Genomic DNA, 18064 nt, shown 5'->3' on the forward strand with positions numbered 1-18064 from the left:
TTCTTCAAAATGGGGTTGAGGTGGTTTCTCCTGTCATTACCTGGCCCCATAGAAGACTATCTAACAGGTGCTTAGGAAGCCTGATAGGGATGTGCACAAACAGCTCGTGCATGCGTAGTTGGGGAGTGGAGTGGAGCGGTTCCCTTAAGAAGCAGGGTCCTTACTTGCTCCGCTGACACCTCGCCACTTTTCCGGGCATGGCACTCACTCTGCCAAGGGCCGTGCGTGGCTGTGGTACTGTTCCTTGAAGCCTATGCTTGGCGTTGGCCATGTGCATGCCGATGCCCTGCGCAGCCTGCAGGAAACAGTGTCGCAGCTGTGTGTGGCCTTTGATAGAGTGAGCGCCACAGCCGGGAAAGTGGCACGCCAGTGGCAGCAGAGCAGGTAAGGACCTGCTTATCTGCTTTTTAAGGGAACTACTCCCTGCCACGTCGAACCAGTTTGGCTGCTGGTGCCTTTGGTTCAGTGCTTTCCAAAGGCACTGAACCGATTTGTGCACATCTCTAGCCTGTAAGTAGTCATTTGGATATTCTTCAAGCTCCAGTGTGGCATATTTAATAAGTGAACCAAATGTAAAATGAATGTGATTAACTCCTATGAATTTGTGCTCCAGGTCACAAATTTTCCAAAATGGAACTGTGAGTGATGGGGCCCACCTTCAGTGGAGTAAACAGAGAGTTTTATATTTTAAAGAATTTAGAAGTGCTTCCACCAGTAGGCAGATACTGTGACAAACCTGATTTCATTTTGCCATTTTCATTTCCTGGGCCTGGAATCTTGGTCTTCCCAGTCCAAATACAACTGAATACAACTGCAACTTGAATACCAGTTACAGAGGAGTAACAGCAGGAGAGAGGGCATGCCCTCAACTCCTGCCTGTAGGCTCCCAGTGGCATCTGGTGGGCCATTGTGTGAAACAGGATGCTGGACTAGATGGGCCTTGTATCTGATCCAGCAGGGATGTTCTTATGTTCAAATCTCATATTCTGCCCACTGCACCACACTGGAGGCATTCCTTTGGACTAGCTGCCACCAAATATGACTTCCTTTGCTAGCAAAACACTATTTATGCTTTCTGAATTGCCAAGTACACCCACTCACTCTCTTCCTAACATTGTTTGAGAATTAAGTTGGATTGGGCTTCAGGGGCTTATCTGAGCCGCTCCCACTTTACAGGTGGGTGACTTTTTAATCTGTCAGTTTATATTCCAGAAGCATTGCCACATTTAGTGGAACCAAAAGGACAATAAATACACTGCCGACTCTCAAGCCATAATAATCAGGTTGCAGTCCTATGAATGCATATCTAGGAATGGGCCCCATTGAACAGTGAGACTAACCTCCAAATAAATCTGGATAGGATTCTGCTTAGTCTCTAAGTTACTACAGTATTACTTTTTTTAAAAAAAGCGTTCCAAGCCCCTAGACATTCTTCTTGGGCACATGCTCACTGGATTTCATAAACATATGGCCCAGATTAGAGATTAGTAAATTGCTTTATATGGAGTGGTTTCAGGGATGGAGCCAGGTGGAGAAAGTGCTGTCTTACCCAACACCTCTGGGGTACAACCACCACTTACCTGTAAAAATGTATGTGAGTACAATGGCTGAAAAATATGGTGCTGTGCTCATCCAAATCACTACTGCGAAGCAAATGTATCTGTGCATAGGGCTGCAAACAGGCAGATACAAGTGATCCTATTGTGGGGCTGGATTCACAACCTAGATTTCAGAGGAGCTGTCACATTATCATTACACTCTGCAGAAAGGGGTGCTGAATGTGTATTGGACCTGGAAGATCCTGTCAGCAGACTTCTCCCAAACAAGTGTGTCCTTTGGGTTGTGTAAGCACTTCATATGTAGTTATTTGCAAATGTCCGACTCCACATTTATATGATGGGCAACAGAGGTTCAGTTGCAGTAGAACCTGCCAGCACCTGCAAATGGTCTTGATAGCAATGCAGGTGTAGTTTTCCTGCCTTTAAATAAAAAACAAAGAGTTGGGAGCAACTCACTGTTTGTCTTAGAGAGTTGTAAGGCTACCTCTATTACACTGTAATTTTTGCAGACATGCTCACAGTATATTTTCTGCTCTGCTTCCTTCTAATACCAAACTGGAACTGTATGAGCTTATATAACATGAGAACTACAAATTAACACTGAAGGAGTGTGATTTTGCAATAATTTATTAAAAACATAACTATTGTTTTTCTTACATTATACAGTAATTGGTTTACATTTATTACCAAATATCGTTAGCAAATATTGGATGAAAAAGGTGTCTGGGGTATATGGTTATAGATTTTAGTTTACAGGTGCAACTATTAGTAATTCACACTTTTTCCCCAGACATAGATGAATGTCGCTATGGTTATTGTCAGCAGTTGTGTGCCAATGTACCTGGCTCCTACTCCTGTACATGTAATCCAGGATTTGTCCTGAATGATGATGGAAGATCATGCCAAGGTAGAGCGAGTGTGCATGCACGCATGTGTGTAAAAAGTGACAGAGCATTCCCCCTCAAACCAATAATGCCCCCCAGCAATATTTATGTACTACTAGGAATGCCTATCCTTCTACCAACTTCACTATGGCTACTGTAAACATAGCTTGGTTCTATGCATTATCTTGCTTCAGAATGTTGGTTTATTTATTTAATCAACATTCTGTACCAGGAAGAGCTGGATTCTACATACATATTAGTGTTGGGTGAACTCATCTCACCAAAGTTAGGTCAGTAATTATGAGTACCATAGGGAAATGCTCATGTGCAAAATCTAGTTTTACATTTTGAAGTGCAAAGGACTTTCTAAAGGAAATGACATTTGGTTTGTAATGTATTTGAGAATCACAAGCTAGGCAAATGCATATTTCTAACTAGGTAATGATGAACTTTGGCAGCATCACTAATATGCAAATTAGAGGACAAAGAGCTATGTGGAACACTTTTCTCCAGCCACTCAGACACACACACACACACACACACACACCCTGACCTTTGAAAATGTTCTAGACATTGTCCACACGTTTTTGAGACTTAATGGCTGGAAGCTTACCAGAATTCTCTGGATGCAAAATTTTGTACCCAGTACCAATGTATCCTGCATACATTATGATCACAGAATATACACACAGCCCTAAATGCATGTATCTCTTCTTATGTGTTTTGCTGCATAAATGTTGGTGGAATGTCTTGATGAAATTTCTTGATCTTCAGCCATAAAATCATCAAAGCTGTCTGATCCTCTGGGTGAAAAAGAATCCTGCAGCATTGCCCATGGAAAGTGTTCTTAAGGGTTAAGTCCACAGCTTGTCGCAGCCATGGACTTTCATACAGTTCCCTTCCCCCCCTCATTTCACCCTGCTGCTTTTGGCCAGGTTTTGTTATGATTAAAACAGTTGGACTCTTAAAATTAGTAGACAAATAAGGAAACACCTGCAGGATATGCTTCAGTTTCGTTGGCTGTATTGACGTCTGATTGCAAACACTAATGAAGGATCTTTTCAAGATGTCACAGTAGTACATTAAAAATTTCCAGTGTATCTTAGAGCCTTGGGTATGCTATCCCTTGATTATTTTGGTATGTTCCTCCACCACCACCACCAAGCAGCTTTCTCACAGTTAACTTTGACTTCGTATACTAATATAGGGTACAACAGAGCTGGAATAATGCTTGCTTGTTTGTGGGTAACTTTGGAGATTGCCCAATAGTGCCAGACCAGAAGGCACAAGTAATTCATACATTTTCTTTCCATGTTCCTCTCAGAAGTGGTGACTTGTGGGCAGAAGATCACCTATGTGGTGGTGTGTTTTGTATCCCGTATCTCTATGTCAGACAAAGGTGGTCTGTGGCCAGCAGGACCAGGTCTTGCAATTCAGAGGAGTGACCAAATTTGACCTGAAAGCTTATGTAGAGGACAGGTGTATCACCTGGTTTTGTAACTAGTGTAGCTTGTGTTCCTGCAGTTCCTTCCCTGGAGCAGAGCTGGAAACTGGCACTGTTGGAGCTAGGACCCTATATCACAAAACCCATGAACAAGGACAAAGGCAATGATAACAGAGGCACAACGCAGGTAGTGACCAAATTAAACATGTAATAACAAATACCCACAGGCACCCACATTATGACAATAAATGAATACAGTGATAAGGGATAAACAAGCCCCACACGATAAAGAATGTTGAACTATTAACAGTCACTGGAATGCTGGTCATAAACGATGATATATATGGTGCTGCTGTGCCGGTAGAACTGGAATCTTGACAGACTTCCTAGGTTGTGGTCTGTTTCGTAAATATCTTCATCAGAAGTATGGTAATCTTAAATCACTGGGGATTACAACAACAACAACCCCCAGTGATTTAAGATTACCATACTTCTGATGAAGATATTTACAAAACAGACCACAACCTAGGAAGTCTGTCAAGATTCCAGTTCTACTTTCAAGATTTCTGTGCCTAGCCTTTCAGGTGAAGGTTTTTGTGCAGAGTGCAGCACTTTGCATTTTTGAGGACTGTCTTTCGGCACAGCAGCACCATTTATATCATCGTTTATGACCAGCATTCCAGTGACTGTTGCTAGTTCAACATTCTTTATCATGTGGGGCTTGTTTATCCCTTATCACTGTATTCATTTATTGTCATAATATGGGTGCCTGTGGGTATTTGTTATTACATGTTTAATTTGGTCACTACCTGCGTTGTGCCTCTGTTATCATTGCCTTTGTCCTTATTCATGGGTTTTGTGATATAGTTTTTGCCTCTATTACCCATGTTCCCCCAGTTTTTTTCTTGTTCACTAGTGGAGCTAGGACCCTGGCAGCATTAGGTCTCAGCTGCAGTGTCTCATAGTGACCACTGGGGGGCGGGCGGGTAGGGTCATGGATAAAAGTGCTGGACTCCTCCCCTCTTTGTTATTCCAGTGTTAGTCTCCATTTTGTCTCTCCAGAGATCGCTGCTTGTTTTTGGTCTCTCTCCCCTTTCAGCCTTAAGCTCAGCTTTCTTATTTCTTTGTAACCTTCAAATAAATCCTTATTCTTCAAACTTAAAGAACTGTCTTTAGTTCTCTTGCTTGGCTGAATTCTCCCCAAACTGGCTTTGCTCTGCTAATGGGAGTGGAACTGCCTTTCTTCTCCTACAGGCACATTGTCTGAAGACCTGCCTGATATCCCTCAGACTGCTAGTACAAAATCTGCTTTGAGCTTGAGTCCTGACACCGTATATAATAAAATTGTATATATGAGTGATCCATTGAAACTGGAGCAGTACCCATGCAGTGCCACTGAGGCATCCTCTAAGATCTGTAGATCCAGTGGTCTTCTGGTGATGATTAAATTTTGTTATTTTTTGCCCGGTACACTTGAGAAATTCTCCCTTTCTCTTATGCCAGACTGTGTTCTTTCAAGTGCCCTGTTTAAAACATATGCACAATAAGATGAGAAAAAGAAAAAGGGGCACAGTCCAGTTGAATGAGAGAGATGTAGAGGTGGAATGAGAAATGTAATTATAGTGGCTGACATCCTAACTAATGAAGTACACAAATAAGGAAGGACTGGGGGGATGTGATGGGCACAGGCACACAACTATCCCAGTCTTTTTACGTGTGCATTGTTGCACAAGCGGGTGAAACTTCCTAGCTCTTCCCGTACTGCAGAAGCGATCTGTAAGAGAGGAAATATGCCACTCAGCTTCCAGAGTGAGGGCAGAGCTGGGAACGTTTTGCCTGCTTGCACAAGAGCACGTGCTTAGAGGGATGGGGGGAGTTTTATGTGGGCCGCCATTGTGTACCTGCAGTCCCTTCTTAGGTGTGCGCTTTGTTAGTTGTCAGCCAGTGTTTTCTGTTACTGCTTCACTAATATAGAACTCCTCTCAAAGCCCTAATCTGAACATTTTCTGGATATAAAATTTGCTGTCCCAATAAGCGTGTCTGGTATTAGACTATTGTATGTTTAATTTTAAATATTTTATATTTTAATCTCTTTAAGTAGCTTGTTGTCTAGATATAGTCATCAAGTTCGGGGGGGATATTCCCATTATAGCTCCTTCTCTTTTTTTGTAAACAAAATCCTTTCCAAACTCTAAAATACAGTTTTGATTGCTGGCTTAATTTTTTTTTTTAAACAATCTTTTGCTGTTATATGTATTAATTAAGGCAAAGCCTAGAGAAAAGTCACTGACACTCCAGTTTCCTGCAGATGTGAATGAATGTACAACTGAAAATCCTTGCGTGCAAAACTGTGTCAACACCTATGGCTCATTCCTTTGTCGCTGTGACCCTGGCTATGAATTGGAGGCTGATGGTATCAGCTGTACTGGTGAGTGGAAAGTATGGTCTTGATAACTTTCTCTTTGGGTAAGTACTCCGTAAGTACTTAACTTTTCCCTTCATTGTCATTACACAGAAACTGAGAGTTATTAAACTGAACAGGAGCGTAGGGACGCTGGCAGCGGCCCATGTGTGGCTGTGGCCCCCTGGTCCCGCCCCCGCATCTGACATCAGACGCAGGGGCCCAGCTAGCCATGCCCCTGCATCTGACATCAGACATGGGAGACAAGGGCTCCCTCTCAAACGGGGCCGTGCAGCCCCGTTTGGGAGATCGGCCCATGCTACATTGGGGAGTGTGGGCTGGAGTGACTTGCCCTGCCTTAAAGGCAGGGAGAGCCGTTCTGGCCATGATGCCAATGAAGCGCAGGCCGATCTCTCTCCTAAACAGGGCTGCGAGGCCCCATTTGGGAGAGAGATTGATAGGCCCTGCTGCATTGGCAGCGAGACCAGGAGTGGATCTCCCTACCTTTAAGGCAGGGAGAATCACTCCGGCCACATAGCACAGGCCAATTTCAGCTCCAAACTGAAAGGGCTGCGTGGCCTCATTTGGGACTGAAATAATGCCCCCGTGTCTGAAGTCAGATGTGGGGGGCGTGTCTGGGGCCGCACTCGCAGCCCCTGATTGGTGGCAGCCTGGGTTCTTTGGACTCGTTTGCCCAATGGTGGCTCTGCCCCTGAAACTGAAAAATTAATTGAAACATCTAATCCCACAAGATTTGGGATAACATGGTATCATTAATGGTTTAACAATTAAGGGAATGGCCAAGACAGGGGGACTCAACATTTGCTATCAGTGGCAACCTGATCACAGAACTTACACACACTGGGCAGCATCCAGTCATTAGTAATCATAATTGAAATCAATGAGACAAGTTAGTCATAACTAACTGAAGTTCCGTTAATTTCAGTAATGACTAACTTAGTCTGGTTGTTTATTTTATTACTTAATTAATACTGTATTTTATTTATTTATTTAAAATATTTCGATACCCGCTCACTACTGCTCAGGGCAGCTCACACCAATAAAATAGATACAATGTAAAATAAAAGTAATAAAATTAAGTAAATTAAGTAAACAAGTTATAAGTCAGGCTAAACCCTGACTTTTGTTGAGTCACTCCAATTTAAGTACAGAATTATAGCCTAGAATACACCTTGCTTGGTTTTCTAAAGCTGATTAAAGAAACGTTCTTGCTACAAACCTGCTGGTGGTGACATTAATCAGTTGCATTCAACAAATTTAAGGTATGACTGTGAGGATTATGCTATTGTTTCCAGAGCTTTCATGCTTATTTTAGTTTTAGCACTAAATGCATTTGGTTTAGTTTGCCAAATGATTAGTTAAGCCTATTTGTGTAATGAAAGGATCCCCAGTGCCTCATTAAACAAGATGGTCCAGCTCATGATCTGGGAAATAGAATTCTCTGGAAAACATTTTGGTTTTCCCCCTGCCCCGATTTACTGTAAGCAGATGCAACATTGTCTTGGCTGACATTAAAAAGTACTCGTGGTGTGCAGAACAGGGGAGCAGGATGGGGAAGGAAGGAAGTGTCAGATTAGCACTTTTCAGGCCATTCATCTGGACAGGCTTTATTCTTACAAGAGAAACTAAACCACAGTCCCAGGCCTTCTGCCTTCTCATCTCCAACTCTTTGTTGGAGATGTGACTCCATAGGCATTGACTCTTAACACCCATATCTCCTATTGGCCATGAGGGATGTTAGGCGTGTAGGACTGCCTCCTTGTTCTCTCTTCATTTCTGTAGCTCTGCCCTAACTATTCGGTGATTGGTAGACTGATACTTTTAGGACATTCGCTTCTTCTTTGTACTCTTTCTTCTTCCTTCCACCATGAGGTAGCTAGTACAGGGTGCAGGCTTTTCTGTCTAAGTTTGGTGCTTCTTAAAATAGACCTTTACTTGTTTTAGACCTTAAATAATTGTCTCCAGATCTCCTCTCTGGGCAGGCGCGGCTCATGAACTCTCCTCTGGGGGGGCAGCGGGCAGCTTTTTTAAGGTAAAAAAGTGCTCCATGCCGCCCAGCAGCCCATGCGGCAGGGAATCGCCTCCACCACTCACCTGGCCGCTGGCGGGGGCTGCTGGGCGGCATGGAGCACCAGCTCCGTTTACCTTAAAGAAGCTGCCCGCTGCCCCCCCAGAGGCGCGTTCACAAGCCACGCCTGTCTCTGGGCTCTATTCTCATCAAACTGGGTTTCTCTGCTAAATAAGAGGGTGATTCAAATTCTTCCCTACAATCTTCATCTCCCTTCAGTGGCACTTCTCCAGAATCAAACCACTAGTATTTAATTTAAATACACTGAAATGACATCTAAGTAACTGTCATTTTTAAATGATGATGATGATGATGATGATGACAGGTTCCTTTTTTCAGAGTCTGACTGTACTTGATACTGTATTTGCAGGGACTGCAAGAAGTAGTAATTAATTTCCCTAAGGAGTCAATATCAATATGTCCATGTTGGGATTAGAATGCCTGGGTTGCCAGCAAGGCCCTAGCAGTGCTCTTAAAGTGGCAGGAGGCTTGAGGTGCTCAGGGAAGATGAGCAGACTTCTCCTCTCCAAAAACACACACACACTTTCTTGGCCTTTAGAGATAGGTCTCTTGTAACATTAGGCTTCTGACTGATATAGGCTCCCCCCCCATTTTGAAAAAAGTGTGTAGGTTCACGCGCACGCACACAAACACACACACTTGCTTTCTCACACGCACACATGCATGCACACACATACACTGAGGCCTACCTTGCTTCCCTAGTCTGCAGGCAGCACAATTTACCCAGCAGTGACTGAGTCTCAGTAGCCATTTACTAGGAGTAAAACCCTGGAAGAAATTCCAGTGAGCAGCAGGATGTACTTCTTAGTAAACATGCACAGGAACAGGCAGTTAGATTATAAGCCTCTTTCTATTTCAGAAGGTGAGGACAGGCTATACATTGGGTGTAATGTTAAATTAAAAAATAAATTCAAATAGGATCCCAGCTGTACTGAAAAGATATTGTTCATGAATATTATAAGCCAGCTAATGGTGCAGCAGGGAAGTAACTTGCCTAGAGAGCAAGAGATTGGCAGTTCAAATCCCCGCTGGTATGTTCCCAAACACCAATATCAGGCAGATATAGGAAGATGCTGAAAGGCATCATCTCATACTGTGTGGGAGATGGCAATGGTAAACCCTTCCTGTATTCTCTCAAAGAAAACCACATGGCTCTGTGGTCACCAGGAGCGGACACCGACTTGACGATGCAACTTTTACTTTATGAATATTATAGAATGGTAGAAGAACTAGCTCACAGATCAGGACTTGATCTGTCACCCTCATCATTCTCTCTTTCTCTCTCTCTCCGCACATAAGCTCTGGTCTTGCTCAGCTCCAACCTCTGTGGTTATGCTCTACTCCCAAAGAATGGCAAGCAAGGTTCTACCGTCAGTTACTGCACTAGCGGAGCCAGACCAGGGTTGGCCCATGTCTGGCTGCCGCGGCCCTGCCCACCTCGCTCCCTGTGTCAGATGCGGGGTTAGCCATGCCCCCACGTCTGATGTCAGATACGGGGGCGTGGTCTGGCTCCTGAACGGGGCTCCATGTGGCCCTGTTTGGAAGTTAGAACCAGGCCAGCACTGTGTTCACAGCGCAGCCAGGAGCAGCTCTTCCCTGCCTTAAAGGCATGGAGAGCTGCTTCTGGTCACGCTGCAAACACAGCGCTGGCCATTTAACTCCTAAACAGGGCCACGTGGCCCCGCTCCGGAGTTAAACCAGCACCCCCCACGTCTGACGTCAAACACGGTGTGTGTGTCGGGGCCACGAGGCATAGCTCCTGAAAGGCAGCAGCCTGGGTTGTTTGAACCCGGTCACTCAGTGGTGGCTACGTCTCTAAGTTGCTGGGTCCTTTATCAATCAGCTTGACTACAACAGCAGCCTTCTCCCCTCCCATAAGAACATGAGAACAGCCCTGCTGGATCATGCCCAAGGCCCATCTAGTCCAGCATCTTGTTGCACACAGTGGCCCACCAGATGCTGCTGGAAGCTTACAGGCAGGAGTTGAGGGCATGCCCTCTCTCCTGCAGTTACTCCCCTGCAACTAGTACTCAGAGGCATCCTGCCTTTGAGGCTGGAGGTGACCTGTAGCCCTCCAGCTAGTAGCGATGATAGACCTCTCCTCCATGAAGTTATCTAAACCCCACTTAAAGCCATTCAGGTTGTTGGCTGTCACCACATCTTGTGGCAGAGAATTCCACAAGTTAATTAGGCATTGTGTGAAAAGGTACTTCGGTTTGCTGATCCTAAATTTCCTGGCAATCAATTTCATGGGATGATCCCTGGTTCTAGTGTTGTGTGTGAGAGAGAAGAATCTCTCTCTATCCACTTTCTCCACACCATGCATGGTTTTATAGACTTCTATATCTCCCCACAGTCGCCTTTTTTCTAAACTAAGAAGCCCCAGGTGTTGTAGCCTTGCCTCATAAGGAAGGTGCTCTAGGCCCCTGAACATCTTGGTTGCCCACTTCTGCACCTTTCCCAGTTCTACAATGTCCTTTTTTAATTGTGGCAACCAGCATTGTATGCAGTACTCCAGGTGTGGCTGCACCATAGTTTTGTATAAGGGCATCATAATATTAGCAGTGTTATTTTCAGTCCCCTTCCTAATGATCCCTAGCATGGACCCCCCCCCCGCCACCCCTTGTTGTTGTTTTTTGTCCAACATCCAATTTAACTAGTCTTGGGAGGCAGATCAAGCCCCATCTGTCCCCAATGTTCCGGGCCCATGGTTGTCAAGCCCAAATACTTACATGTATTTCTTGATGCAGCCTTCTCTTTCCCCACTAAATGAAGTAGAAGGAGATACTTAAAAGTGACATTCTTGTCTGCAATGCCTTTGGCATGGTGTCGTCATTCAGTAAATATGAACTTATCTAGAAAAAGTGGCTTTCTGTTTGTTTAATAATCTGAAAATAAACTACTGTCAATCAGGGTTAACTCCAGGAGACTGAGGGGAAAAGGAGAAGGTGGTTGACTCTCATTGCCTCTTTTTAATATCAAATCAGTATATCTCAGAATAAAGCAGCTTGGCATTTCCTTAGTTTGGCTCTGTACTAGAGCGATATTGATCCTGTGGGCTTCTTTGGAATCTAAGGCTTGTGCACATCTTCTCCTCAGACATATCAAACAAAATGCACTAAATCTGGTTTGCATCAAGATTGTGAAATCCTTTGTTGGCCTAGCACTGTACTGACCTGTAGTAACTTTGCATTTGTTTATGGCAATAGTTTACATAATCTAGCAGTGATGTGAAGGGTGAGCCATACAACAGTCCCGAAAATGGTATAGGAAGTCTAACAGTGTATAAGGGCTGCATAGTGTTGATGAAATGGACTGCTGTTTGTGTGAGCAAATAAACTCCAGATAGGCAGGAAGCATCATCATACTAGTCGTGCAGGAAAATGAGAGTTGTGAAATATAAGTTGGATTCCTCACGCATCTCTTGACTAATTCAGAATATATCATGAATTAACTGTTAATCCATCCTAATCCTTAATTATATCTGTCCCTTGCAGATATGGATGAATGCAGCTTTTCAGAATTTCTTTGTCAACATGAGTGTGTCAATCAGCCAGGCAGTTACTACTGCTTCTGTCCTTCTGGCTATGTTCTTCTTGATGATACCCGAAGCTGCCAGGGTAAGACTATTTTACAAGCTGGGATTTTAAAGAAAAGACTAATGAGCCATTTTTCTTGAATTTTTTAAAAAATCATGAAGATTATTAAACTTGGCAACATAAAATCTAAGCAATGAAATAATTTGTATTGTGAGAAATGCATACTGGGAGCTATTGTGCAACATTGCTGATCAAATAACTTTGTGAGTGGTCTCGTTAAAGTTAACAGGATTCTTGGCGTAAGCAACCATTCTCCGGTGCACTTAGAGGTTACACAACAGGTCCCATGCTATTTTCCTTTTCTGCTCCCACTGTGAAGAAAGTGGCAAATCTCCCAATGACCTTAATAGAGAAAGTTGGCTCTGTGCTGCATCATGGTTTCTTGTTTACTACAGAGCTGTGGACAGCAGTGAACTCATTAAAATACTTTCCCAAATAACTGTGTTTCAAGGCTAGAAGAGAATTTGATTGCATTTACGCCTCTGTCGAGCATAATTGGAACAAAGTGTTGCCTGACATGGCTGGCAGAATTAAGCTGTTGCATTTGCAGCTTCCCCCACTCCCCGCCCAATTCTTTTCTTTTGTTTTAAGAAGGGTTCAAACTGGATGTTGATATAAGGTCAGTCTGCTCAACTACAAATGTCTATATTTATTATTATTATTATTTACATTTTATATCCCACTCTTCCTCCAAGGAGCCCAGAGTGGTGTAGTACATACTTAAGTTTCTCCTCACAACAACCCTGTGAAGTAGGTTAGGCTGAGAGAGAAGTGACTGGTTCAGAATCACCCAGCAAGTATTATGGCTGAATGGGATTTGAACTCGGGTCTCCCTGATCCTGGTCCAGCACTCTAACCACTATACCACGTTGGCACTCTATATATACCAGAAGGTCCTAAATGTTCTGTTTCTGAGACCTAAGTTAGCAGAGGCCATGCCTAGCAAATTTTCCTCTCCCTCCTCATCAGAGCAGAAATACAGTCTGTGTAGATATGTGGTTATCATACTTCAGACACATTGTGCAAAGATCCAGCTCCCTTGAGAATTCCATAAGGTTGGGAAAAGTTGAAGAGAAGAAGAGGATGGCCAGCATCAAGGTGGATGGACTCGATTGTAACAGCAATGAATGCACCACTGAGAGACCTTAAAGGCCAAGTTGAAGAGAGATCCTCCTGGAGAAAATCTATCTATGCGCTAAGAGTCAACGCTGACTTGACTGCACTTAATCAGTCAAGATATGTTGTAGCTGAACTGTTTCACATGACATAAGGCCTCCTAAGATCAGGGTTTCTTAACCTCGGGCCCCCAGATGTTGGACTACAACTCCCATCATCCCCAGACATGGCCTTTGTGGCTGAGGATGATGGGAGTTGTAGTCTAACAACATCTGGGGACCCAAGGTTAAGAAACCCTGGACTAGATGGTGGATAGAGAGTGTGATTGCTTTAGATATTTTTGCAGGGCAAAAATTGTGCAAACCGCCCCCCCCCCTCTAACTGTCATCTTCATATACTCTTTCATGCCTAATGGATATACTTCAAATTGAATTGGAGGGATGGGGTCATAGCTCACTGATAGAGCATCTGCTTTGCATGCAGAAGGTCCCAGGGTTCAAACCCTGGCATCTCCAGGTAGGGCTGGGAAAGGCCCCTGCCTGAAGCCTTGGAGAGCCACTACCCGTCAGTTCAGACAATACTGAGCTAGATGGACCACTAAAGGTCTGCCTCTGTATAAGGCAGAGTCCTGTGTTCCTGTGAATTAGCTATGGTACAACCTGGTCTTTGCTTCAGTGTTGCCATATGCTGCCATCCTGAAACTATGTATTGTTTTTCAAGGGACAACCCCTACAAGGTTCAGTTTCCTCATGGATAAGAGAGCACTGGAAACTTACGGCATTCTTTTTTGCTCATCCACAAAAAAACATGCTGTCCAATGGGGCAGCAGGCAAGCACCCAGACAGAGAACCATCAGCAGTATTAATCATCCCAAAGCAAGCCACATGCGCTTGGACATGTTGGGGCTCCTTCTTTGAACTAGCTGCAAGGTTGCTCTTTCTAGCTACTTTGCATCTCTACAAAATGTTTTCTCTCTGGCACTTGCATATAATGTAGAACACTGGCCGGTGTGTCATAGCTAGTGGCAGCCACCAATTGTTGTGGGTCATCTTCCTGCCATTAGTACCCATTGAACATATCACTGACCATCAAGTAATCAAGTATACAAACAATACTCACTTAAGAACAATAAAACCATCCCACCTGCCTTTCCAATCTGTCAGTTCTTGGAGAAAGAACCTACTATTTGATTTTTGTATATACTATCTAGAATACTACCAGAAGTGACAGCAAGGAGAGATTGGTTGGGGTAGAGAGTAGACAGCATAGCTGTCCATAACCAGTTATCCATAACTAATTTTAATAGGTTATTTTACACAATGGAAGGTCCTCAGATGTGGTTTAGTTTAATTATTTTCTGTGCCACTTATCTGAAAACATTGTGCTGAAATATATTACATACACCAATGCTTATTTTTTTTACTCTCTTTGGATTTTAGATATTAATGAATGTGAGCTTGGGAACCACACTTGTACCTTGCAGCAAACATGCTTCAATGTTCAAGGTGGATTCAAATGCCTAGACCCAGTAAGATGTGTGGAACCTTATATCCAGATCAATGAAAAGTAAGTAACATTTCTGTAAAAGTAGAAGGAAAATTGTCTCCACGAAGCATATATTTTTTGGACATTAACCAACTTTTAAAAGCTATTTTCTGTTGAACACATGTAAGGCTTCTTCACACATTACTTTTACCTAAAATGTGAATGCGAATAACATGATGGAAAATATGAATATTGCATAGCTATACTCATCAGAAAATTGGCATTGGCTGTGACTCCTTGCTGAGTATATACTCAGTGAATGCAAACCCACTCACTGAGGCTTGCCTGTGTGTAATGTATGAAACAATCCTTCACTTAAAAAAAAAAAGATATAATTTTTATGACATGCCTTCCTATTATGGTATATTTTAAATGTAGGATACCATGATAATAAAATGGCTCCTAGACTTTTAGATTTTGCTATGCTTACTTTAAGACAGTTCAGATGTTAAGTGTTTTTGTGGTTATAATACTGCAACGAGATGGACCATCTATGTGTGGCCACATTTGGAATACTGTGTTCAGTTCTGGTCACCGTATCTTAAGAAGGATGTAGACAGAACTGGAAAAGGTGCAGAAAAGGGCAATCAAGATGGTCGGGCCTGGAGCACCTTCCTTCCTTATGAGTCAAGGCTACAGAATCTGGGAAAAGAGGTGCCTATGGGGAGGCATGGTAGAGGTGTATAAAAGTATGCATGGAGTAGAGGGAGTGGACAGATAAAATTTTCTCCCTCTCTTACAACACTAGAACCAAGGGTCATCCCATGAAATTGATGGCCAGGAAATTTAGGACTGACAAAAGGAAGTACTTTTTCACACAACGCATAATTAACCTATGGAATTCTCTTCCACAAGATGTGGTGACAGCCACCAGCCTAGATGGCTTTAAGAGGGCCTTAGACAAATTCATCGAGGATAGGTTATCAGTGGCTACTGGTCTGAGGGCTAGAGGCTACCTCTCACCTCTTAGGCAAGATGCCTCTAAATACCAGCTGCAGGGGAGCAACAGCAAGAGAGGAGGCATACCATCAGCTCTTGCCTGTGGGCTTCTCAGAGGCATCTGGTGGGCCACTGTGTGAAACAGGATGCTGGACTAGATAGGCTCGGGCCTGATCCAGCGGGGCTGTTCTTATGTAATATACAATGGATGTGAATAAATGGATGTTAAAATAACTCAGTTTAATTCAACACAAACAAGCTGAGTAACAGAGAGAGAAATAGAGAAAGTTCCTTGCCAGATCACCAGGTGGCAGGAAACTCAGGTGTATTTACAGTTATAAGGAAAAAATGTTCAAGAGTACCGGCTAATATTTCACTTGATTAATTCATTCAAATGTCCTCAAAGTTGAACTTTTACTTAACTGTTCCATATAGAGAGGTTGATGGTACACCATGTCCATTTCTTCATTTGAGCAATTTATTCAGTTTTAAGAATCCAGAGTTTACAATAAATATTCCTGTCTCTCATATCAGGGGCTATTCCACATGTTATTCAACCCAAATTAGTACACACAAACCACATGCAGTAATATTTATTATAAACTGAATAACTGGTGATTGATTTGTTGATAATCTATGTTGTAATGTAATGGAAGATATGGATAAAAGTAAGAAATCCCTTCTCTTGATATCCTCTTTCTTACTTGCTGCCAAGCAACATGAAAATAATTAAGTCTTTTAACACTTGCTTAATAAATACTACTACTACTAATTCATTCTTCCAGTCACTGTATATGTCCAGCTGAAAATCCTGCGTGTAGAGACCAGCCATTCACCATTCTGTACAGAGACATGGATGTCTCAGGTCGCACAGTGCCAGCTGATATATTTCAAATGCAAGCAACTTCCCGCTACCCTGGTGCTTATTACATCTTCCAGATCAAATCAGGAAATGAAGGCAGAGAATTCTACATGCGGGTTAGAACTTTTTGTTGTTTTTTTAATATCGTATAAAAATTAAAACCTGGCTCTGCTTAGATGGTGCTTTCATTCTCACCACCTCCATAGCCACAAACTGTAATTTGAATGACACATGTACAGCTTTACAAACTCATTTACAAACATTAACAATAATAACCCTCATTTATTTATTGTTTAATTTTTATACCACTTTTCATTAAAATAATCTCAATGCAGTTTACAATATAATTAAAAAATACACAATTAAAATACAAAAAGTACAGCTATTACTATAAATATTAAAAATAAGTATTTAAAAATGTAATAACCTATATAAAAACAATAATATATACAACACAGAGCAGCAGCAGTAAAAACTAATCTTATTTAAAATCCTGGGTTGAAGAGCCACATCTTTACTTGTTCTCTAAAAACTGTGGTGGAAGCTGAGGAGCATATGCCAGCCAGGAGAGAGCATTCCAAAGCCTGGGGGCAATGACTGAGAAGGCCCTGTGCTCAACAACTGAGCTTCTTTTACCATTGGCACACAGAGCAGAGCCCCCTCCATTTATCTTGTCAAACAGGCAAGATCATTATGTTGGTCACGTGTGATAAAGTGACGGTCTCAAAAGTGTGTATGTGTGATGGGGGAAGAACACTCTAAGGCACAGGATTATCTGTGTAGTCACTTGGGACTAATTTCTACTCACCATAGATGACCAAATGAGTGGTTCTCCTCTATCCTGTACTCAAATACATCATACTCTGAGTGATGTGACATATTCAGATAGCCATAGTTTCAGGAAAGAGAAGAATAAATGCTTCTTCCCCCATTTCTTTTCTAGCCGATACTGTGAACATGATAATACTAGAATGATCCTAGAACATGATCATTTTTTTAAAGCATTCAGTAACTCCATGGAAATCGATCAGAGTATGTTAGCTGGGATAAAATGCAATGGAGACTTCATGTTCAGAGGCAGCAGACCTCCAGTTACCAGATGCTCCACCAAACAACAGATGGAGAACAAATGTTTGGCCAAACAGATCTTTAGTTTGATTGAGCATGAACATTCTTATGTCATAGCATTAGTTCGGAAACTGGGACAGTGTTCATGCTTAGCACTTCAACATGAGGAAAACATCTATAAAAGAAGTGAATGTTCAGTTTGGTTGGAGACAAATAAACCCCTCACACAAGGTCTTGCGATAGGAAAAGCTCTTCTTCCTCTAGTGTCCATTTGGTCCACTGGCCCATGTAGAGGTCTGAATAGTTTTGATTAATACTTTGCTTTAGAGTTGACTAGAGAACACATGGATATTGTTAGCATTTTGATGGGACTGCCCTAGTTAGCTTATTACGAGGACCAATTAAAGATCACTTAGCCTTTCTTAGGCTCAGATTTAAACAATTAAAAAGGAATAGAAGTGGAAAAAACATATCGCTGGTAAATGGCTTGGTAAAAGGACTTTCACCAGCAATATCTCTTTTCTCTTTCCTCCCTTG

General features: G+C 42.6%; 1 protein-coding gene across 4 annotated transcripts in view; it reads left to right on the top strand.

Moving 5' to 3' along the window:
• FBLN5 (fibulin 5) overlaps nt 1-18064 on the top strand; it is a 99130-nt gene that overhangs the window by 75030 nt on the left and 6036 nt on the right. For all 4 annotated transcript variants that reach the window (XM_053248080.1, XM_053248100.1, XM_053248089.1 and 1 more), the window contains 5 exons: nt 2350-2466; nt 6196-6315; nt 11896-12018; nt 14553-14679; nt 16383-16575. In XM_053248080.1, coding sequence (XP_053104055.1) covers nt 2350-2466; nt 6196-6315; nt 11896-12018; nt 14553-14679; nt 16383-16575 — 680 coding nt within the window. The remainder of the gene's footprint in view (nt 1-2349; nt 2467-6195; nt 6316-11895; nt 12019-14552; nt 14680-16382; nt 16576-18064) is intronic.

The sequence above is a fragment of the Hemicordylus capensis genome, chromosome 1 (assembly GCF_027244095.1).
Source record: "Hemicordylus capensis ecotype Gifberg chromosome 1, rHemCap1.1.pri, whole genome shotgun sequence".
Taxonomy (NCBI): domain Eukaryota; kingdom Metazoa; phylum Chordata; class Lepidosauria; order Squamata; family Cordylidae; genus Hemicordylus; species Hemicordylus capensis.